A 25,088-nucleotide genomic window follows, 5' to 3' on the forward strand; every position below is an offset into this window, starting at 1 on the left:
TGAAACCATTGGTTAAATCATGCCTGCCATTTTGCAAATGCCTCTAAAGTCTGAAGCCCTTTTGTTTCTGTTCTGACTTTTATGTTAAATATTTTTACTGTAGTATTCTTGTCTTTGCTATTATTCTAATGAAGATCTCAGAGATGTTTCCAGTAGTTGCTCTAGGCTGCAATATTATGTATGTTAACCATACTCAATCTTTGGATTGAGGCTCCAGCACTTCCAGCAAAACATAGTTTTGTTCCAGTCCTGTTCCATTCCCTAATCTCCCATGTGCTGCTATCATACCCTGTATCTATGCTGCAAACCCAATAATATAGTATTGTATATAATTATTGCTTTATACAACTAACTGAAAAGAAAACACGTATTTATTGTGGCAGTCCAACGTCTCCCCACACCTGACATCTCCAGCATAAACCCTGGTGCTAAAGCGGAAGGACTGTGATGAAATGGAGATTACTAGAAAGCATCCTGGTTTGCCTCAGAGGCCCAGGAGCACAGCAAAAAAAATAGCTGCAACAAAGCAGAGTAGAGGTGAGAGAGGAGAGAAGGAAATGTGTGAAGGACCTGAAGTTGCGGCTGGTAACAGAAGGGGTACACCAGCCACTAAGAGTGGATAGCTTCTAGATACTCAGTTCCATAAACTCATGAAACAGTGGATTCTTAGGACACTCTGATTGAGTTAGGGAGCTTATTCAATTTTGCTTCCAGAAAGAATGTAGCCACTGGCACTGGTGGGAAAAAGTAGTTTATTTGCATTGCTTCTGTTTTCTACTGTAGTGTTAGGACGTGACTCCCTAGCTTCTATTTACAGTTCCTCTGGAATATTACTACATATACCATGTACAATTTAAAAAACTTATGGGGGAAATGCAGTTATGTTTTTCTCTCTTCTTCACAGGCTTCTCAAAATCATTCAACTGAAATGAACATTTCTATGAACATCTGTACATATCTGAAAGGGCAGAGAACACACCAACAGAGGCAAAAGATTTTGCACAAATACAATAAAATACAGACGACAGTATAGATGATGTTATTTGGGGTACAAACAGAAACAATACAGTACCATCTGAGCAACTTAGCAACATAATACTCACACTTCATAGAGATAAACTGCAGACCCGGAGGATGCGACAAATACTACAACATTATATACACAATGAGGTAAATGTACCTTGGTCTCTTGAGAGGTAATTTAAGTTTAAAGCAAATGACATTTTGAAGCATCTCCTTGACATATAAAGAAATATCAAATACTCCATTCCATTGGCACAATGTGAAAAAGGGATCATCAAAACTCAGTTCATGATATTCAACTCAAAATCTCATTGAAAACTAAAAGCAAATTCGCTTTAAGTTTTAATAAATAGGTTGAATGTTACTGACCATATTTTAAAAATGTTTATAAGAGTGCACAACAGGATTGAAAACAGCGTACTGACAGCCCTCAGCTTTCCTGGAGAGCCCACAGAAACGTCCACCTAACACATGAACCGCACTGCCACCCGGGACTACTCTTCAGAGTCTTAACGCGTCGACACGTTCTGCACTGCAACAGAACATCTGGGATCTCCACATGTGGAGCCAGAACACTCCCATGAAAAGAGACAAAGAAACGATTTCCAGCCATCCTTTCAGTGCACTGAGCGAAAACACAAACTTCTGCTACGTCTAGTGGGCAGATTTTGGTGTGCGTGTTAATCAGTACTTTGTCATTGGTTTTACTATCTGATAATAGGGAAAGAGTCAAACATGTATGGACTGCAAATAGTCACGTGACCACTTAAACCTGTGGTGAGAACCAAAGTCTGGAACTCTTGACGGCCATGGCACCACACAGGGCCTCAAGGCACTTCTTGAGCACTACTGCAGTAGGGGCTACAGGCTCAGCTCCTCGGCCTCACCTAGGAACACAGCTGGCCACTGTTTCTGAGGCAACGCCTGCTGCCGCCTGGCTGTCACCCTCCTCTCTGCCCAGAGCTAGCTCAAAGCAGAGCTACCAGCAGGAGCATCCCCGGCCCCATATTTGCAGACCACTCCTTGGGACATCAAATGACTCAGTGAAGTGGAAAGTGTCACAGCTTCATCAACCACTTCAGTTTAGGTCTCAAAAGCAGCTCTTCAGTACAAAGGCTGGAGGTGGGGTGGGGGACAAATCTCTGAGCTGGGGACAGCAGAAAGCAGACCAGGAGAAACACAGTTGCAAATGTAAGGGGTCCAAGCTGTCTACGCCTCAGGAACTCACACTTCCCTCATGCTCTCGGCCAGGGCACTGACAAGGTGATGTGTCATTGTCAGAGTATGTTTTAGCCATACTACATCTTGGAAAGGGGAGGGTATTTCTGATAGGTGATATAAACAATAGACTATATTACAAAATAACATAAAAGTATTTTTCTAATCAGATGTATTTGTAGTCATAGCCACAGCAACCATGATCTATCTCAGCTTTTAATATTTCATATTCATAATGGCCACTTGGGATTAGGAAACTATCCCTCGACAAAAAATTAGCTATAAACACGTAAACTCAATTGAGAACTAAATTCCAACTTTAAAAAAGTTCCCTGATTCATCAAAAGCACATTTTATCCACTTAGGCAAGAACAACATAACAATTCTTCAGCCTCTGATGTGATGAGACGCATCTTCAGAAAAACTCATTTCCTTGTATGAAAGCGAGAAACTGTATTACAACTTCAACTCAGACAACTTTTGGTATGTTCTTAAAATTATATAAAAATAGTTTTAGTGATAAAATGCATTGGTCCCCTGGATTTCCATAAAGCAATCTCAAAGGGTTAGAAATGGAGAGAACAAAAAACAAAGGCCCCAAAGTACCTGACCGTAGCAATAGAGCTTATTAAGCAGGTGATGTAACACACCGTAACAACAAACCGTCGCTTACTCACACTGATGAAAACATTTACGGAAAAAACTCAAATTTGTATTCAAAAATACTAAACTCTAAGCACTTTTCCCCACGATGTTTTTAAATGCATGAAGCTGACACTAATGCCTATGTAACATGTCATTCATTCTACAGTTACTTTGGTTTAAGACCAAATAGTCTTCAGATTTATCCTAGGTTTGAGATAAGACATAAACAGAAAGCAGCTGCCTCAGCATCAACAGTCACAATCTCTTCTTGACTAAACACTAGAGGTTATTTTGACCTTTTTTATCTGGGAACTGGTATCACTATGCTCAACATCTTGCCTCAAGCAATGATAGCACTTTCCTCTCAGAATATGATCACAGTGATAGAAAGGACTTTGAAAGTCATATGAGCCCTGTAAAGACTCGGAGCATGGAAACAAAACCCAGGCTTAACCAGCTAACTCCAGCACTGATGAAAAGACCCAACAGGCTGACTGTGAACATTTCATGTGGCCAAGAATACATGAAGGGAACCTCCACTCAAAATGGCTGCTAGCTGCCACTTCTCCCAGTATCAAGTGTGCACTGTATTTAATGCCACCATGTAACCATGCAGTTGCAAGATCTATACATGAGATAAAAAGACTGAATAAAAAGCTGCCTTCTTCAAAGTATAGTGACCTCAGAACTCTACTAACTCTGCCCTTCCCAAGATAGAATCCACAAATACAGCTACATAACATGTGAAAGTCAAGTACACCTGCTGCATATTCAAATTAACTATCTCTGCCTTCCTAGAAAAGGCCTATTATTTAACATTAACCACATTTGAATTTTAAATGCAATTCATTTCAGAAAAACCAGTCTTTGATTAGATGAAGAAAAAAATGGCTTACAGAAAAGCACACAACTTTTGACGAGGCAGTAGACAGAGCTCTCCTTTCAGAAGAATGAGTCTGTGCGCCACAATGATTAAATCCATAAAACACTGTATGTGTCTGGAGTGCCACTTCGCTTTTTAAAATAAACTCAGAAAACACATCTCAGCTGCAAAGCTTCAAAGCTCAATGTGGGGATGTTCCCGCACGACCAACAACTGCTTCTTAATGCTACTGCATTGCCTCAGTGGTTCAAGCACATTTGGGTAGGAGAAAGGCATAAATATTGAATGACATCTACCACAAAAACTCTTAAAAAACAAAAACAAACCCAGAAAAGATTTAGGTTACTCAGAAAAATAAATTTTTTGAATGAAAACAACACAGGATCTAACACAGACTTGCAGAAGTTCTGTTCGTTTCCATTCAGAAAGAGGAGAAGTGGCACTTACTGGTGCAGCACAGCCCACGCTGAAGGCGTTGTGTTCTGAGTGTGAGGAGCAGGAGCCACACACAAACACAATGCATCAATTGTGCCCCTCACGCCTACACGAGGTCGTTTTTATTTTAGACTACAGAGTTTCAGGTGTTACTTTCAGATCCTGAAAAATTATAAAACAGTACATTCAAAGTGGATCAAGGAAACTAGTGGTTCAGAGTCCTCTGAGAATGTACTAACCAGGAGAGAAAACCACAAGTGCTTCATTTAACTCGATGCCCCAGCGCCGTCACCCGCACGGATGCCATCAGCACAGCAGCTCCTCAGGGGCCAGCAGTCGCCTTTTAAAAACAAGCTGTGCTGATGAAAACAAAAGCAGACTACACAGCATCCGGTAACTGTCCTGGGAAGCAGCGTCCACAGTGCACAGCAAGGATCCCCGTGGCGGCCTCTGGGCCCAGAGGAACTCTGGGAAGCTTTCAACTGACCATATTCCACTGCAGCAAGAGGAAGCAGTGCCCTCCGCTCTCCCAGTGAGGTAGAACAGGCCTCCCAAACACGCCCAGGAGCAGATATGAAGAGAGGAGAGTCCCCAGGAAGCTGCAGTTACATTTTGATGCCTTCCTGTTGGCTGAGCTGTGACAATGTTTTTTTAATTCGCAAAGCTGTCAGTCTAGCTGCTCCATTGGCATACCAGCATTCTCTCATAATTTTAGCCATCACTCTCAAGGCCTACAAGAAAATATGAGAAAAATAATTAATGCATATATACCACTTGCCATTAATCTGAGAATCGGTGACTTTTAAAAATATGTATGTGATTCCTATTCTAGCATTGTTTGTAGTAGCAAATGCGGACTTTAGTATCTGTCAAGACCCAAGTGCCGGCTGCTGGAAGGGCTGTGGACGTGGAGCTCTCTCAGGGAACTTCACCTGAGACACTGGGTGAGAACTTAACTGCATTTTTAAGTACTTTAGAACAAAGCTAGGGTAGAAAGAAGGGAGACTGGCTCAAAGGGCTGGAGTCCCGGCACTGTCCACTCCAACACTTCACAGCTGGGGACTCAGCCACTTCTCTATCCTAGCAGAAAACTTGAGGGTTTTCATCTGAGAAAAAAACCTATCTCTGGTTCCAGAGCATAAGTGCAGGCTTCCCACGCCAGAAGCATACTGAATTCTCAGACTGTAAACGTTCTCCCACAACAGGGGAAGTAGTGCCTGCGCACTCTCTTCTTGGGTGCACTCTGAAGGTATCTCCCTCTGGAGATTTGGGCAGCCTAAGAGAACAGGCCTGAACAAATCACCAACAGTGACTTCCTAAGAAAACAACCCGAGACATAAGGATGCTGCAGTCATATGATATAGGGGTTCTACCAGCACCTAGACCCTTGTTAAAAGTGAAAAGGGTCTGATCAAATATTTGAAAAAAGTAACATGAAATGGAGAAACCGAAACCAACAGAGATACAGACAGAGAACACCACATCAAAGCTCTACTGTTAGTGGACAGGGTGCAGCTCCTTGGAACAGCATTTTGCACAGGATGTGCAAGGCCCTGTGTTCAGTCCTCATACCGGCACCACCAAACACTGGTATTCATCACTGGTCCGTGTTTTGTTTGAGTTTATTCTCTCTGTGTAGTCTTTATACTCAAAGTCACTTCCCTCTCTCCCTCAATGTCCCTGAGTCCCTGTATTTTATACTACAGCACTACACAAATGTCTAGTGATGGACCAATAAGGTTCTGTAAGTAGTGAAGAGGAGGAACATTCGGAGAACAAGTAAGTACTTGTAGAAATTAAAAATTTGAGAGAAAAGTAAGGTGGAGGTCATGAGGAAGAGGGAAAGGGGAGGGAGAATGAGAATATATATGAAAAAACAGAATTAGAACATGAAGCTGATAAATCTCCCAATAAGTGGGGAAAAAATTGGTGACAGGAGTAGTCTTATATTCAGGTAAGCAGAGGTGAAGAAAAACACCATGGGAGGCTATCCAAGACTTCTTCAGAAGGATTTCCTAAAAAATGTAAGCTTCTAGATTTAAAGGACCATGAACCAATTCATACATATACATTCACTTAAACAAATATTTTTGAATGACTGTCATTTGACAAATGTTTTTGTAGGTGTTAGACACAACAGTGACAAACTTGTAAAATCCTTGTCCTCAAAAAGTTTGCATTCCAGAGATAAACCAATTAATAAATTACTGCAAAATACAGACCTTCAGGGTGGTAAATGCCAAGAAGAAAAACAATTTAGAGGAGACTGAACATGCCAAGAGAGGCAAGCACTCGTCTCAGTAGGAAGGGGGAATGTCTAATTTGAACAGAGTCCTGAAGTAAACAAAGGAACAGGAAGACCTGTAACATGAGGGGGCCTGCTTGTTTGTTGGGGTTCTTGTCCTGCCCTGTTCCCTGAGCTGTTTAGTCCCAAAGTAAACTCACACAAGAGATCTCTATAAGTTATAATGCTGATTGGCCCATTAACTCTAGTTTCTTACTGATTAACTCTCACATTTTGATTAACCCATTATTTTGATCTATTTTAGCCATGTGGTTCAGTACCTTTTTCAGTGGGGCAGCTTACATCCCACTGCTTCAGTGATCTGGGCATGAGTGGGGGGAATCAACTTCCTCCTCCCCAGAATTCTGTTCTCCTTACATCATTTCCACTTCCTATCTGGCTTTCCCGCCTACACCTCCTGCCTGGCCAATCAGCATTTATTTAAAACACGATTGACAGAATACAAACAATTCTCCCGCACAGACCGAGGCTCAGAAGGACAAAAAACAAAAAAACAAAAACAAAAAATTCAAAAAAGAATTCCAGGACAAAAAGCCACACAGTGGTCCTGGGAGAACCAGGCTGGAGAGAGCAGAAGGCCCTACAAGAGACATTATGTACTTGTCAGTTTGGGGCAGGTGTGTACCCTACACATGTGCTGCTGGACACTGAACTGGGGCCTCACACACATGAGGCAGGCAGGCACTCTAGTACTAAGCTGTATGCTGAACTTAGGGTATTTTTCAGTTTTTATTTTGAGACAGGTCTCACTCCATTACCAAGGCTGGCCTTACGTGACCTTCCTCTGGCCTCCTGAGCAGCTGGGATTAGGGGCCTGTGCCAGCAAGCTTAGCCAGTTCCATACTCATATGTGTTTCACCTAAGAGACTTTTAAACCCTAGAAAAGTAGAAATCTGAAATAGCAATAAGTACTCAGAAAACTAATAACCGAATTGAGAAAATAACACGGCAGTGATGGCACGAATCCGCACACCGTAACAGTAACTGCACTGCACATGCTCTTAATGCTAATGAATTTCTCCCTACTGCTTCGGTTATTACCTGTGTGTGAGTACTTCACATCTGTGCTCGCAAGTACCCAGAGACAGTTTTACCCAAAGCACACCCCTGTCTGTCGAGTTCTGTCTCCTCTGAGTCTGCACACTGCATTTTACTTAAGCTGTCACACAAAAAGATTTTTTTTTTACTCTTAAAAAATTATTAAGGAAAAGAAAAACATCCTTTCTCTTTAAGTTTGCATTCTCCATGTAACCTGTTACTGCTTGGGTATGTGTCCTACCTGGACTTTCTTTCTAGGAATGTGTATGTTTGGTGCTTTACCAACAACTAACAGTAGAGCTTTGCAGAAATTACCAAATTACAAGAGAGACTTTCCTAAAACCACAAAATACCACCTTAGTATAATTCCTTGAGGCCCCATTAAGAGATCTAACGTTATTTTGAAATAACATAGCCCAGGTTGGCCAGAAACTGGCTGAAGTTAAGTTTGAACTCTGGTTCTTCCTGCTTTTACCTTTAGAATACTGGGATAGCAGGTCTGTGTACCACCGCCCTGCCTTACAGTGACACCGGAGAGCAACCCCCGGACCTCCCAGAGGGAGCACACTGACACCAGTGGGGAACCAATGAGCTGTCCAGACATCCCTAAACTATCAAACGTCTCAAGTATGGAAGGCACATCCTGCCCCACTATCGGAACAGTAACAGCTGTCAATAAAATCTGTCTAATGAGCCAGGCAGTGGTGGCACACGTCTTTAATCCCAGCACTTGGCAGGCAGAGGCAGGCAGATCTCAGTGAGTTCAAGGCCAGCCTGGTCTAGAGTTCCAGGATAGCCAGGACTGTTTCACAGAGAAACCCCATCTCAGAAAACCACAAGAAAAAAGAAAAATTGTGTAATGACTTCTTTAAATTTATAGGTAAGAATAAATTCCCACAACATCCTTTAAGAGCTGGGGATGACCCCTCCCTCCTGAGAAGCAACCCTACACAAACCTAGGAATACAGGTCATACACCTGAAGCACTGCGATGATTGTACCCAATCCTCATCTGACAAAGGGGTGCTAAGCTCCAGAGAACTGAAGCAACCTGTCCCTGTGTGAGTCTGAAAGGGAGCAGAGCTAGGACTGACAGTGTCTGACAGCACTCTGCGCAACCCTGGCTGGAGGGAGGTACTCGTGCCAATAGCAAGCACCTTTCTTCATCTGGAGGTCTAACAATGGCCAGACATGCCACTGACCACTGCAAATGTCACACGGACCTTCTAGTAATAAGCAAATTATTCTATTTTTACTTATTAGCTTATGAGAAAGAGAAAGAATGTGAGAATTTTTCCTTCCGGAATGATACACCTCTGCCTCCTGAGTGGAAACAGTGGAGTAAACAGCCTGTATCAAAGGAGACACTCACTTCACAACTCTGCCATCTGTTTGGAATATTTGGCCTTAACTTCTGTTCACAAACTACTTTTCTCATTTCTTCAACTGATGGATCAGAAGGTACAAGGTCATAATAAGGCAGCTGGTAGTCTTCATGAATTCCTGTATGGGTTAGAAAACAATCCCAGTTAATCAGGAACTGCCTATCACTGGAAGGCTACTCGACAGCTTCATTACTGTGGTCGCCTCTACAGTGGGCAGGTACAGTGAAGGTCACATCCACAGCTTTATGCATGTATCTCCCCCATACCTGCACCAATACCCCATCCACCAGGGCCATCACTGCACCTATACTTTTGTGAAGGAAATGTCAACTTGACAACTCTAGAATCCCTGGGAGATAGACCTCTGGGCACGCCTGTGAGGGATTATTTTGACTGACATGGGAGGGCTCATATTAATTATGGGTAGGACTACTTCCTCAGCAAGGATCCTGGAGCGTGTGACTAGAGAAAGCAAGCTGAGCACCAGCACTCACGGCTCTCTGCAGATGGACTGTGGGTGTCATGTGGCAGCTCCCTCAGGCTCCCACCACTGTGACTTCCCTCCAGCATATAGCTGTAACTGGGAACTGTGAGCCTCTCCTCCTTGAGCCTGCCTTTGAGGAGCACTGTGTCACAGAACAGAGAAGGAACCCAGTGTGCTATGGTGACCAGGCGGACACTCTGACTGTAACTCCAGCAGGCAGAAGACGAGACATTATTGTGACTGCAGCCTCTGGCTGGATGCCTGATATGCTTATAAAGGGATGTGAAGCCCACAAATCCCTTCCTCTGCTTCTGCCTGTTAATAACATATCCTATGCTGTAACACCAAACATACGCTATACTGTCTCAAAATCTTCAAGTCTCATCCCAGATTCCTAAGCCTAAGAGACAATGTTTTGAGCAAACACTGACAAGTAAGTTCTTAGGCTAATATAAAACCAAAAGCTAAAACAAACTTAATCTAAAAAGTACGAAATGTTAATGCAATTATATGTATATGGATCTTCAACAATCAATTTAAGACCGTGGAGAAAACAACCACAGTCTTAAAAACAAAACAAAACAAAAAAGATGTAGTTGAGTCCATACTAAAAACAACTTCTCAGGTGGCCTTTTAAATAACTCAGTCCAAGATAACAACAAAATAGGTTCTGACGCGGAGACTAAACGGGCTGCAGGAGAGGCCTGGATAAAGCTGTGTGTTGGCGAGCTTTATCTCTTGTCACATGTCAGACTACTGACCATAGAATTTCAGTCAAGGGGGAAGAAAATTCATGATAAACTACTAGGGGAAGGAGAGCGATTTACCACCAATGGAACAGCGTCGAGCAATTTCCCAGAACACTAAGCCCATTGCATAGATGTCCGCACGTTTGAAGGATTCAAAGTGTTTCATATTTATGGAATCATCTAGAACTTCAGGGGCCATGTACCTAAAAAAAGAAGTCAACAGTTTAGCTGACATTCATTTTGAACTGCTTCATATATTGTCTTTTCCTTCTGAGAAAACCACAGACATACAGGGTCTCACTATGAAGCCTTAGCTGGTCTGAAAAAGTTACTATATAGACTAGGCTGGCTTAGAAATCCACCTGCCTCTGACTCCTAAGTGTCTGGATTAAAGGTGTACACAATCAAGCCCAGCCAACGTCTTCTCTTTTTATGTTGGTTGAGCTGTTTTTTAAAAAAACGATTCACACTTCCTATAAAAATTTTTCCAAGTATATAAAGAACAAAGTGAAAAAAAAAATCACCCCTTCCCGTGAGTGTTAACACAAGGGTCAATCCTTTCAGACACTTCCTTATAAAAACACATACACAAAATATCACATAACTGAGATCACATCAGACTCAAGCAAAATATTAAGTATCCAAACTGGTTAGCAAATTAATGATGTTGATTAAATCCCACGAAATGCTGACACGGCAGCAGTGACCATGGTCTCTGAAGGACACACTGAACAGCTACGGCTGTCACAAGCACCTGGTGCACATCGCCCACCAGCACTGTTAGGGACACAGATTTTACTCTGGAAGCTTTCTCACCAAAACAGTAAAAAACAGGGAAGAAGGGATAAGTGAAATTATAAACGGAATGGCAGTCATGCTGATGCTACGTTACCGATCACTGGGTTCTGAAGTTTCTTCTTTCCTTCCTTCCTTTCTTCCTCCCCCCCCCCCCCTTTTTTTTAAAAGTTTTTGGCGACCAGCTTTCTCTTTGTAGCCCTGGCTGTCCTGTTGTTTGGACCAGGCTGGCAAGATCTGCCTGCTTCTGCCTCCCAAGTACAGGATATAAAACTGTGCACCAGCACTGCCCAGTTCTGAAGTCTCTAAACCTCTGCTACAGTTACAGGTCCTACAGACCACTACTAAGGCTCACTCAGCCAGTCATGAGTTTTGCAAATCCCCATGGAACCCAGAAACTGTAATTACAATTTAGATTGACTAAAGCTGCTGGATTTCTCCAAGTTCAATGAATGAGCTTTGAAGTAATTGTGAAGTGACTTTTAGACACAGTAAGGCTCCCAGTCCATCTCAGCTGCTCAGCCGCGTGCTGACACACATTACTTAACCAACACGGAGGTTTTCTCATCTCTTTTAAGATGTAATGACACCTTTCTATGGAGGCTCTTTTGAGAACACACGAATGCACAAATATTTATGAAAGTGTACTAGGCACTTCAACAAATACCTGGAACACAAAACTGCTCTTAAGCTTCTTGCAATCCAAAGACCCAGATACATAAGTGGACAGAACATAACGTGACAACAGTTACAGCAAAGGCCTCAAATTGTCACTCAGCATTGTGCGGGGCCAGGAGCATGTCAGGGTGAGGACCAGAAAAGACGTCTTTTCTTGAGACAGGCGGGATATTAAGGGAACAGTAGGGGATGTATGTTTTAAGGACATACACAAAATTTCTAAGGAAGAACGACAACAGAAAATATGAAAACAGCCTTGCTACAGTACAGAAACTATGGCAAGCTATAGACTATTATTAGTTATTGTTTGTGGTGATTTGAAAGAAAATGATCCCCATAGGGAGGGGCACTATTAGGAGGTGTGGCCTTGCTGGAGGAAGGGTGTCACTGTGGAAGAGGCTCTGAGGTCTCATACATGCTCAAGCCACACCCAGTGAGACAGACCATTTATTGTTGCCTGCATATTAAGATGTAAAGCTCTCAGCTCCTTCTCTAGCATCATGTCTGCCTGTACACCACCATGTCCCACTATAATAATAATGGACTGATCCTCTGAACTGTACGTGAGCCATCAAAAGTAAATGTTTTTCTTTGGAAGAGCTGCCATGGTCATGGTGTTTCTTCACAGCAATAGAAACCCCCAACTAGGACACGACTGTCCTTACAGTTAACACAGGTGAGTTCATACGATGCTCTCTGGAAGGCTGCTCTGTCAGCCAGCTCATCTTCAAGTAACGTAACCAGGCTTCAAAGGAGTAACGACTCCAAGAGCTTGTCAACAGTCCTTTATTAAAGGGACTACGTTTGAGTTTCAGAAGAGATACATATATGAAAATAGGAAGAAAAGAAGTTGACATAGGCATTATGAAACACCATTGATTCCTAAGTGTACCTTTTAGTGCCTACTCTGTGGTTTGGAGCAATATCAATTGTATCTGTGGCAGAATCATGTCTCACAGCCAGTCCCAAGTCTGCAATACAACAAGTTCCATTCTTCTTCACCAAGATATTCTTTGATTTCAAATCTCTATGCGCAATAGCTGGCTTTCCTATTGGAAACCAAAAGTTAGACATGACACTTAACAAGGGACACCAATCGCAACTCACTTTTTAGATGCCAAAGTTTCACCTGTCCCATTGCAAACACACTCGAGCTACATCACCTATAACAACTAGGCTACTACTAACCTCAGAAAGTCGCTGTGCCAAAAGGGATGAAGTTCTGTTTAAATTTTCAGACAACATAAATCTAACAACTAAAAAATTAAGGTGAAAAAGTTGTTTGTTGATCTCTAAGTAAATTTCCATATTTCTGAGATTTTCCTTGAAAAAACATTCAAAATTTAAAACATTTCCAGTTAAGTTTTGAGTTTTGAGTAGATATGACATTCACAGGAACTTACACTTAAATAACAGAACTATGGGAAGTGTTACCTTGGGTACCGACGATCTCCATGTGAAGATGGGCAAGACCACTTGCAGTGGACAGAGCCAGTTTGATCATCCCTTCCACCGTAACAGTGTATCTGTTCAAGTAATCAAAAAGGGAGCCGTGCTCATGGTAATCCGACACCAGCCACAGCTGAGTCCACGTGCCGTTGTCTGGAAGTCAGAGCACACATTTCAGCTGGGCTGCAGCGCGTTTGCGGTTATGCAGGCTTTTACCGCTTTCCACTCTCAGTCTTGATCACACAATTGTAACATGATGTCACCTTAAGTTTGCATGAATTTCTTCCACATTCTTATATTCAATTTTTCTACACTTTTATGAGTAGTCCCTTGGAGTACACCCCCTATTCTTTTTTTTTTTTTTATAAATTTTTGTATTAATACTAAGAGTTTTTTTTTTTAAACTTATTTATTTATTTAGTATACAGCTAGCCAGAAGAGGGCACCAGACCTCATTACAGATGATTGTGAGCCACCATGTGGTTGCCGGGAATTGAACTCAGGACCTTTGGAAGAGCAGGCAATGCTCTTAACCACTGAGCCATCTCTCCAGCCCCCACCCCCTATTCTTGAGACAAAGCAAGGATAAATATTTTCACTTAAGAGAAAAGGACTCATATTCCTACAACACTGATGTCTTTAGACTACAGAGTAGCGGAGCTGGGACTCCTCAGTTCCTAGGAAGGGACCTGGGTCAGACCAGTTAGGGTTCAGTGTTTGCTTCTGGAGGGGAAGAAGGGCAGCAGGGAGTGGGGAAGAGAAACACCCAGGGAGCCCAGCACGGCCTCAGTGTGGATGAAACAGCATGTGACAAAACTGAAGTGAGCTTTGGTGAGGACTGACAAGCTGTAGCGACAGACTGTACAGTTCTCAAAGATGCCAGACATGTTGATTATAGCTTCAGTGTTGCTTCCTCAGGAAACCAAACACAGTGGTACCTCTGATGCTGAGAAGGGAACTCAAGTGTCAGAAGAGACAGCTGAAAAGACTAAGACTAAGCTTCATTTTATACAAGGTGATGTAGAACCTAAACCACTTGGAATATGGGTGCTAAGAGTTCCTTGGTAAACTGATACATGCATCTGAAATGTGTTTTCCCAAAGTAGTAACAGTAAGGATGCTAGTTAAATGCCATTAGACTTAGAAGTAGATGGGAAAATAAGAGACAACACAGTTCATTAAAAAATATACCCTTAATCATGTACTGGTTAGTTTTATGGCATCCTGACATGTGCTAGAGTCATTTGGGAAGAAGGAATCTCAACTAAACTGGCTTGTGGATGAGCCTGAAGAATGATGTGGGGGTGGGGTGGGGGAGTCACTCACCATGGGCAGTGCTACCTCTAGGCTTGTGGTCCTGAGAGCTAAAAGAAAGCAGGCTGGGCCAGCCATGGGGAGCAAAGCATTCTCCAAGGCCTCTATTTCAGTTCCTGCCTCCAGTTTCGGCTCCAACTTCCTTTCATGTGGACTGTGATCATGATATGTAAGCTGAAATAAACTTCTATGTCCCCGGGAGTTTGGTTTTGGTCATGGTGTTTTAACACAGCAATAGAAAACCTAACTAAAACAAGTCAGACTAACCCAGGCAGGAATCTCGGGTCTGTATGCTATTGATTACATGGCCTCAGACAAGTTCCTCAACGGGGTTATGCTTCTTTTATACAAGAATAGCAACTTACTTCGAAGACTAAGTAGGTAATACACCAGGCGGTGGTGGCACACGCCTTTAATCCCAGCACTCAGAAGGCAGAGGTAGGCAGATCTCTGTGAGTTCGAGTCTACAAGAGCTAGTTCCAGGACAGGCACCAAAACTACAGAGAAAAAACCAAATATATATTACCTACTTTATTATTTATATATTATATATAAATAATAAAGTAGGTAATATAATGTTTGGCACATGAGACCTTAAAATGTGCTGATTTCTACTAGGTATAAACAAAAGAAAACATAAAATAAATTCTATATTTTATAAATTGTAGTACATGCTTTTAATCCCAGCACTCAGGAGGCAGAGTCAGGCAGCTCTCTGAGTTGGAGGCCAGCCTGATCTAGATTGGTTTCAGGACAGCCAGGGTTACACAGAGAGATCCTGTCTTGGAAAACCAACAACTGCATCAACAACAAAAAACAAAACAATAAAGGGGGAGGAGGAGGAAGGTTGAAGGAGGAGTGGGGAGGGGAGAAGAGATCAAGAAACAAGATGCAACTACAGAATATGGAGATTCCTTTATTTTTAATTTTATTATATGTCTGGGTGTTTGACCTGCATGTATGGCTGTTTACCACTTGTGTGTCTGGTGTTCACAGAGGACAGAAAAGGGTACTGGATCCCCTGGAACTGGAGTTACAGATAGTTGTGAGCTGCCATGTAGGTGCTAGGAGTTGAACCTACGCTCTGAGCCATCTCTTTGGCCCCATGCATTCTTGGTACTTCCAAAAAGAACTTCAGAGATCAGTGACACTATTTTCTTCTTCTCTTTTTTCCTTTTTAAACTGTTCTTCCTTCAATTCCTGAAGTATTTTTCTTGGTATGGGCACATCACTAGCTCATGTGCATGTCTGTTGCATGCATAACTGTGTTCCAAGAGGCCTAAACACACAACAGACAGAGAAGATGGCAGAAAAGGGAGATTTCCTGAGGTATTCAACCAGGGAAGAAGGAAGAGGGAAAAGACTATACATACAAAGAGGGCTGTCCAAGGGCCTGGAGAGATGACTCAGAAGTTAAGAACACATACTGCTTTTGAGGAGATCAGAGTTCAATTCCCAGCACCCTACTGGGCAGCTTACCAGTGCCTGGAACTCCAGCCCCAGGACAACCTGTGCATTTGGCCTCTTTGGTCACCTGTACTCAAGCACACCCACCCACACACAGATTCAATTAAAAATAAATCTTTTTATGTTGTTCTGTTTAAGGCTGGCCTGGGCAAAATTAACCCAGTCAAGAGGATGAAGATAAAGAAAAGGAGAACTGAGGTAGGAAGCATAGGCTGTGCCCTAATAAAGGAAAAAGGGATGAGAGAAAGGCAGTAGGGTCAGTTAGTTCCCATCGTGACCACCAGATGACAGCATCCACCTGACTGCTGCTTGAACAAATGACAGTTCAGGGCACAACAGGCTCAGCGGTTAGCACGTGTGTGTTGTAACCTGGACCATGCCTGATGGAGCCTAAAAGAGGTTTCAGTTTCAAGTGCCAATAGCCACCACCATAGTAGAACCTGAAATCACAAACTTGGTAAGCCTTTAAGGGAATAATCACTGTTTGTAGAACCAGAGCTTTCTTACAAATCAGCCAGAAGATTAAGATTGAGAAAACAAGCAAATAGCAAAAAATAAGAGTAGGCTGGTATTGATATACACTGTAATCTCAGCACTGGGGATGGAATGAGGAAGGTCATGAGTTCAAAGCCAGCTGCGGCAGTCTTAAAAAACAAAAGAAAATATAAACAAAAAATATAAAAATACAATAAGAAATGCTGTCTTGAGAATTGGGTGAGTGAACTAAGCAATCAAAATGGAAGAAAGCTGAGAGAATAGGAAGAAAAGAGCCAAGGGCAGTCAGACTGTGATCATTACTTTAGTTTACTTCTCTGTTTTCTAATTAAATACTGACTTGTTAGGAGTCAGGATAATCGCTGCTGACTATCCATCACTGTTTCCACCACCATCGCCACCATAAGCCTCCTCCTGTCACAGCCTAAGATCAGACAGGGCCTCTGTAGTGTAATCTTTTTTATTTATGTGGTTTTTTTGTTTTTGTTTTTTCAAGACAGCGTTTCTCTGTAGCTTTGGAGCCTGTCCTGGAACTCCTGGAACTAGCTCTTGTAGACCAGGCTGGCCTCGAACTCACAGAGATCCACCTGCCTCTGCCTCCCGAGTGCTGGGATTAAAGGCGTGCGCCACCATCACCCGGCCTGTGCAATCTTAACTGTTAACTTGATTGTATTTAGGATGCTTCAGAGACAAACCTCTAGGTGTTGTCTATGAGGGTGACTTCCGAGAGGTTTAAATGAGGTGAGGAGACCCACCCTCAATATGAACAGTACTACTATTCCATGACTGCATTAGCAAGAAAAGGGGGTCAGGTACCACCCTCTATCTCCTGACTGCAGATGCATTGTGACCAGCTCCTTCATGCTGCTATCACCATGCCTTCCTCTATGAACAACAACAAAAACATTCCTTCCTTCCAAAAGTTGTTTTCGTCAGGTATTTTGCCCCAATAATGACATAAACTAACACAGCCTGTAAATTTAACGCATCCTAAATAAACTAAAATATACAGAGATGCCAAAAAAAATTGTAAAATCCCTCATAGCACCACCTGACATTAGAAAAAGGGAAGGAGAGCCTACTTACAAGTCTCACCAAGATACAAATGATAGTCATTGTTGTGGTCTTCGTTGCTGTTTGTTTTTAATAGGAAAGCGGGAAATACACTAGATTTGGGGCTAGAATGTCAAAAGTTAGGTCAAATGTTGGAGGAGCAATTGTGGCATAAAGGTACTACCTAACTGAAGCCATGAAACACAAGCAGGGCCTGAGGTGGCTGCCGGCAGTCACCCCTCACTCTGACTTCACAGGTGCAGCTTCCCTGCCCCTTGAGCACAGCCCTGACATCTCACACAGGCACCTACACTGTCCATAGTGTTCGTGTGGCTCCAGCAACAAAGCAATTTAGCTGAAACCACTTGGTTTATCTGAGTTTCCTCACAGTACTGAGGAATTATTTAATCCCTGCCAGGTCAGAAGAGAACACACTGACAAATTATTTTTACTCTCCTCAAAAATAAGGCCATTGTAGATGGAGACAGAGCAGAATTGTAAAGCACTTGTTTAGCAGGTACAAGGAAGGCCCTGGGCTTGAAACTAGAGAACTTAGTGAGGGAGGCTGGTCTACCCCGAACCCAGCACTGTGTGTGTGCGTGTGTGTGTGTGTGTGTGTGTGTTGGTCCACACAGAGATGTCCTACTAACCCCAGTACTGGGCAGAGGTGGGGAAGTGGGGACAGACAGACAACTGATCTATACCGAGATGTCCTATCAACTATAGCACTGGGTGTATGTGAGGGGACTGGTCTATACTGAGATGTTTTATTGGACTCATCTCAAATTCTAGACAACCAGTTTTTAGTTTTTTTCCTTTTATTTTATGACCATACTTAACTAATGGACAAATTTAAAATAATAAAACTACAGAGCATTTTTATAGCTTTTTTCTATTTTACAAATTCATAAAAGATTTAGAAATATACTATCATGGGCCTACAAGATGGCTCAGTGAGTAAAAATACTTACTGCCAATCCAATCCCAATAACTTGAGTTCAATCCCTGAAAGTCACATGGCAGAAGGAAAAGTCTCTAACAAGTAGTCCTCTGACTCCTACATATGTACAGTGGCACACAAAATAAATATTTAAACTATATTGCCATGAAGAAAATCTTAAGAATGTTCTATTTCTAAATGATTGTATTTGACCTAATCAATATTACCTTTATAAAAAAAATTTATTTCTCATCAAATCCAAGAGTGTTATTTAGTAGTCATCTCTGTAAAAACAAAGCTCTTCTAGACTTTGTTATATTCCACTAAAAGTAAGGAAATGGGGCTGGGGAGATGGCTCAACTGGTGACATGCCTGTCATACACGACTCCCAGCATCCATGTAAAATCCAGATGTGGTAGTGCAGACCCGTAATCCCAGAGCAGGGTAGACGGACAGATCCCCGAGACTTCTAGCAAATCAGTCTAAACAAACAGCTATGTTCCAGGTTCAGTGAGACCCTATCTCAAAAACTAGGTGGAGAATGTTGTAGAGATACCCAGCATCATCCACATGCATGTACCCCTACACAAGTGTGCACACACGCACACACATGCACACGCACGCATACACACAGGTGCGTGCATGAGAAAGGAAACATCAGTAACCTTTGTTGTCTGCTGCTATAAATCCCAGGATGTTTTCATGGCGTAACATCACAGTCTGATAAATCTCTGCCTCTCGGAACCACGAACGTTCTTCCCTAGAAGAGAATATCTTCACAGCAACTTCTTCTCCCCGCCACTTTCCTCGCCAAACTTCTCCAAACCGACCTTTGCCGATGCTTTCTTGTAACACGATGGTCCTGGCAATTGTTCTCTGAACAAGCAGTGGTAACCCTAAATACAAAAATACATACAGCATAAATCACCAACAGCCCACACCTCACAGGTGACAGTAGGCAGTGCAGACAGAGGTGGGCACTGCTCCTGAACGTTTACATTATTTGAAAAACAGACTACATTTGCCTCCCCAACTCCAAAAAACGCAAAGGGAAAAACATAGTAAATATAGTTAAAAAAAAAAATCCAGAGACATAGACACCTGCCTAGAGATTTGGGGAAGTAAGCTGAACTTTTCCTTTAAGGGATAGGGTGAACGGAGAGAGAAAGAAGAGAGTGGTTATACAGGGGTATCCAGCAAAGGCAAATAAAAGAAATAAACAAGGTATCTTTTGGGTACCAGTCTTATTCATACGAGAGAATATAAGAGAATGGAAGTAGAAGAAAGGGTAAGCTGTCCCCAGAAGATAAACAGTTCCAAAGACAAGTCCCACAATGACCAATGCGGCAGGGGTAGGACAAAGATTCTGAAAACATAGTCATGAATACACAAAATGACTGCAAAATTTGATTTTAGAAAGATGAATCTAATAAACGCTTTACTTATAGGAGGATAAAAAGAATATGAACACATCTAACAGAAGTAAATGCTGACCTAATTTTTATTAAATCATTTAAAAATGTCACAAAAGTCAGGTGGCCACAGTGCATGTCTTTAACCTCAATGCTCGGGGAGGCAGAGGCAGGCAGATTTCTGTGAGCTCAAGGCCAATTTGGTCTACAAAGCAAGTGCCAGGACAGCTAGAACTGTTGCATAGAGAAATCCTGTCTCAAAATGTCAAAAAAAAAAAAAATCCCACAGAAACCACTTCAAGGCAAGGAATATACTTGCTAGAACCTGGCTACCTACCTGAACTGGTATGTGCAGGAATGGGAAATGGACTGGTTCTCAACCTTCCTACTGCTGCAACCCTTTAATACTGTTCCTCATGTTGTAGGAACCCCCCCACCATAAAATTATTTTCATTGCTACTTCATAACTACAGTTTTGCTACTATTATGAATCATAATGTAAATATCTGTGTTTTCCAATGGTCCTGGGTAACCCCGTGAAAGGGGTTGCAACCCACAGACTGAGAATCCCTAATACAAAGCAGCTTACTCCAGCAAGGTCATGTTGTGTGTACACAGAGAACAAACATATAATAAATAAATGTAATAAAATCTTTTTTTCAAAAAAAAAGTCTAACATACATCTCTACATTCTGTTTTAATCTACCATACTATTAAAACCACTTTAGAGGAAACCTCAACATGAAACTCCACATGCAGTCAATAATGGAAAACAGGCTTTATCAAACATGTTCACGAGATCACACACCTGCACAAGCCCTAAGGACTCTGGCCTCAGACTGGCGTATATTGTACACTCTGATTGCAGCTTAGATATAAGCACGAGTACGGCCTATGGCTAAAACTAATGCAGGAGGGAACAGGTTATCTTCAAATATAGAGGTCCTCGGTCTCCCAGTTCTCAAAATCAAAAATACCTTCTCACGACCTTCCCTCCAATATACCCACAGATTTGCATTCAAATCAAGGTACATTTAGTTTTACCTCTTCTTCAATGAGTGAGAGAAATTTTAGGGAATTATGAATAGACAGGACATAGTCATGGGTAGGAGTCCTGTACACAAAGTGGCATTAAAGCTTTGTTATGAACCCAGGGGAAAAGACGGCCTTTCTTGAGCTCAGAGAGGATTCCCCTACCTAAGGAATCCCTACCTAAGGGGTCCCTACCTACTCCTACCTAAGGGGTCCCCTACCTAAGGAGTCCCCTACCTAAGGAGTCCCCTACCTAAGGAGTCTCCTACCTAAGGGGTCCCCTACCTAAGGAGTCCCCTACCTAAGGAGTCCCCTACCTAAGGAGTCCTCTACCTAAGGAGTCCCCTACCTAAGGAGTCTCCTACCTAAGGAGTCTCCTACCTAAGGAGTCCCCTACCTAAGGAGTCTCCTACCTAAGGGGTCCCTATGGTTGCCTTGGAAGACCTGGCTTCGTGCGCAAGTTTTCATGTATTCTAACAGTCAGAAAAAGAACATACTACTGTTCTTTTTCCACATTGTAACCAAAGGCCATAGTAGGTCTTTGTAGAATCAGCTTCCTCAAGAACTTAAATGAGTGATCAGGTATGCATACCTACCAATATGTATTAATTTCCTTAAAATACAGACATTATTACATGTGCTCCAAGCATCAATGTATCTTTTGTGCTTCAGAGCTATACTGTTCCTCAGTCACAACTCCTGCTTTAATGTTCTTCTACTATCACTTATTTTAAAATAAGCCAGATTTTTGTTTCAAAATCTTCATAATGGTCATAAATTTTGCCCTTATTTAAAACCAATCAATAGTTTTTAAAGTATAGTATGACACATTCAAGATCTTAGTAAACCACTTTTAAGTATTTTTTTCAAAAGTATCTGTTCGGTATTTCTATAAGGAAATAGAAGCCCAAAGAGGAAATATGGATTAACCAAAGTCATAGAGATTATATCAGAATCTAGACCTGCTGACTGCTAGCCACACATCAAATTCCAAAATTGTAAAGCAGACACACTTCTCTTAGTCTTCTTCCAACTACAAGCAAGAAAAAAATAAAACGTAATTTCCTTTGGTTTAAAAAAAAATACTATTGCTGGGCAGTGGTGGCGCATGCCTTTAATCCCAACACTTGGGAGGCAGAGGCAGAGGCAGGCGGATCTCTGTGAGTTCAAGGCCAGCCTGGTCTACAAGAGCTAGTTACAGGACAGGAACCAAAAACTACTGAGAAACCCTGTCTCAACAAACAAACAAACAAAAACAACAACAAAAACTATTATGCAAAATTCTATCTCAGGATGATTCTGGCAATTAGCCAGTCTATTTCTGAGTCCACAAAAAACAAAAAACAAAACCGAGAAAAGCAAACATCATAGTACATTCACTAATAGGATTACTATTTTTGTTTCTCTGTTTTAAATTTTCTCTTAAATATAAAAAGCTACTAAAAATGCAATAGTTTAATTTTAAAATAGACAATAAACTGGACTGGCCCACTGACTCAGTGGATGAAGGTACTTGCCACTAAGCCTGATAACCTGAGTTTGTTCCCCGGGATTCATATGGTGGAAGGAGAGGCCCTAACTACTAATTGTCCTCTGACCTCCCATGTGCACTGTGGCTGACAGGCAGGTAGGTAGGCATGTGCATGAGACAGACAGACAGAGAGGCAGGCAGGCAGACAGGCAGGCAGACAGACAGACAGAGAGGCAGGCAGGCAGACAGACAGACAGAGAGGCAGGCAGGCAGACAGACAGACAGAGAGGCAGGCAGGCAGGCAGACAGACAGAGAGGCAGGCAGGCAGACAGACAAACAAATTTGCATTACAATAATAATTTCATATCACTAAAAAGGCAAATAACCTTCCAAATTCCAGGAGAATAGTCCCAGAACTGCAGAATGGTAACTGCATCTCTTAATGGCAACTCTCTCTTTTTAAGAATGGTGTTCTATCTAGGCAGGAGTGGCGCATGCCTTTAATCCCAACACCTGGGAGAGGAGCAGGTGGAGGCCAGCCTGGTCTGCAGAGAGAGTTCTAAGACCAGCCAAAGCTAAACAGAGAAACTCTGTCTCAAAAAATAAAATAAAAGAAGATAAAAGGTCTCCTACTTTCTACCTCCCAAGCTCACAAAAAGCCAAGTACCATTCTATAGGAGAGGATACTTTGAAGTTTATACAACTGTGGAAGTGACTGATTTATTTCAATGGTAAAAGCAAGCTCTAATTTATCTACATTAAACTATGCAGTAAGACAGACACCAAGCTCAACAACTTCCATTAGGCTGAAATCTGGAATAGCAATTCACCCTATCCCAGAGTTTTAGCAAATTAAACCAGATGCTTCAACCAGCTAATTAAAAAAAATTAGCAAAAGTGATTCACTATGATATCTTAAGAAAAGGTAAACAATGACATTACCTGATCCAGATCCTGATGTTGTCATATCATAAATCAAATCTTTTAAGGTGGTGCCCTCTGAGATGAAAGGGCGGTCTAGTGCCGGGTCCTCTTCATTTGGCACGCGATGATGAATGACCGTGCGGTTATGGCAGATGTAGACCATCAGCATAAGTGCAATGCAGACGAAGCAGACCGGACCAGCAATGACAGCTGCTAGCTCCACAGGACCGAGGCCGGGGGACTGCTTCTCTGAAAAAGGTCCTCAAATGAAATAAACATCAACAAGAACAAAAATACTGTAGGTGGCACCCACATTTTCCAAACCCTCCATATTTCCCAAGTATCCATTGCTATCACTTAGTCAGGGAGCCTCATCCCACAGGGCTCATGGCCAGAACAAGCTCCCCGTTCTGTCTTCTTTCTCCCCAGTCTCCCTTTCTGGACCTTCAGCCCCGTCAGGACCATATTACTCTCCCGGTGCATCCCCAACCCATATCCTAATTCATCACTGAGTCGGTCAGCAAACCAGCCTCCTAGACCTCCCTCCCCATAGTCACCTCAAATAAACTAGTAAAGGAACCAATAATTTGAAACAATGTCCAGCAACTCAAATGTTTTATAAAGCACTCTGGTCTTCTTACTCCAAGACTACAACAAGTTTATAGCAGAAGAAAAAAATATACAAATATAGTTAATAAAGTCTTTACAAATTATCTTTTTCCTCATGACCCTGCAAAGGCTCATATTTGTGTGTGTGTGTATGGCTTTTAAAAGCCAAAACATTTCCTTGTTTACTTTTGTTTTCTATTCTACTTATTTATTCATTTATTTATTTTTATTTTTAAATCCTCCTGCCCCTTCTTTTGTGAGATAGGGTTTTACCATGTAGTTCATCCAGGCTGGCCTCAAACTTGGAATTCTCCAACCTCTGCCTTCCAGCACTGGGAACAGAAGCCTTGCTTTTTAAAATAGTTTGTGCATACACATTTTTTCTAAACTATTTTTGCCAACTGTATTTTTAATTACATTCCAATTATTTTTCTTAATTTTTTATTGATTTTTATTGAGCTACATATTTTTCTCTACTTCCTTGCCCTCTTCTTCCCTCCCCTTCCAATTATTTTCTTAAACTGTCTTAATAAATTAATATTTACTCATTTCAAAAACACATTAATATGTATGTGTCAAGAATTAAAGAAAAGAAGGCCATGAATTTAAAAGAGAGATGGAAGAAAGTATATGAGACGGCTTGGAGGGAGGAAAGGGAAGATAACATATGATATTATAATCTCTAATGCAGTATTTAGAAATATATTCATTATAATTACTTTGGCATTTACCAAGCTTTACTTGGTTCACGGCTCCCCACCATATTTTTTCATTCTTGACATCTTTATTTAGAATAATTTCTTATCATATAGAATTTTATTTCTAGCAATTTATTTCAGGAAGAGTACTTACAAATCCTTATAGTCTGTATATTTAATTAGTTATTTGAAGACAGCTGTTACCTTTGTATATGAAAAGTCTTGAGTTACTTTAAGAATTTTAGTGACAACCAATACGTAGTATTTTACTGTTCCCTGATACTTGAATAAAGTGGCCAATCTGAACATTTTCCTCCTTTTTAGAAAACCAGTGTTAAATGCACTGTGCTTTTTTCCCTCATACTTAAAAATTACAATGGACTGGCAAGGTGTCTTGTGGGGGAAAAATGCCTGTTATTCAGTCTAATAATCTCAGTTCAATCCCCAGGAACCCCAAAGGAGAGAACCAACTCCTACAAGGTGTCCTCTGACATGTGTGTGTGTGTGCGCAAAAATACAGGCAAGATGGCTAAGTGGGTAAAGGCACTTGCCACTAAGCCTGGCAACATCAGTTCAATTTCCAGAA

The 25,088-nt window shown here is 41.8% G+C and overlaps 1 protein-coding gene across 2 annotated transcripts in view; it reads right to left on the reverse strand.

Moving 5' to 3' along the window:
• Positions 1-735: 735 nt before the first annotated feature.
• Tgfbr1 (transforming growth factor beta receptor 1) overlaps positions 736-25,088 on the reverse strand; it is a 56,195-nt gene continuing 31,842 nt past the window's right edge. Inside the window, exons 3-9 of one of the 2 annotated variants that reach the window (XM_085677178.2) lie at positions 23,214-23,456; positions 19,021-19,251; positions 13,072-13,239; positions 12,530-12,686; positions 10,243-10,367; positions 8,919-9,049; positions 736-4,935 (exon numbers count right to left, since the gene is read on the reverse strand). In XM_085677178.2, the coding sequence (XP_085533304.1) occupies positions 4,810-4,935; positions 8,919-9,049; positions 10,243-10,367; positions 12,530-12,686; positions 13,072-13,239; positions 19,021-19,251; positions 23,214-23,456 (1,181 nt within the window). In that variant the 3' untranslated portion in view covers positions 736-4,809. The remainder of the gene's footprint in view (positions 4,936-8,918; positions 9,050-10,242; positions 10,368-12,529; positions 12,687-13,071; positions 13,240-19,020; positions 19,252-23,213; positions 23,457-25,088) is intronic. The other variant, XM_085677179.2, reaches the window with a different exon arrangement.

This window comes from Myodes glareolus, chromosome 16, assembly GCF_982192425.1.
Source record: "Myodes glareolus chromosome 16, mMyoGla1.1, whole genome shotgun sequence".
Classification (NCBI taxonomy): Eukaryota; Metazoa; Chordata; class Mammalia; order Rodentia; family Cricetidae; genus Myodes; species Myodes glareolus.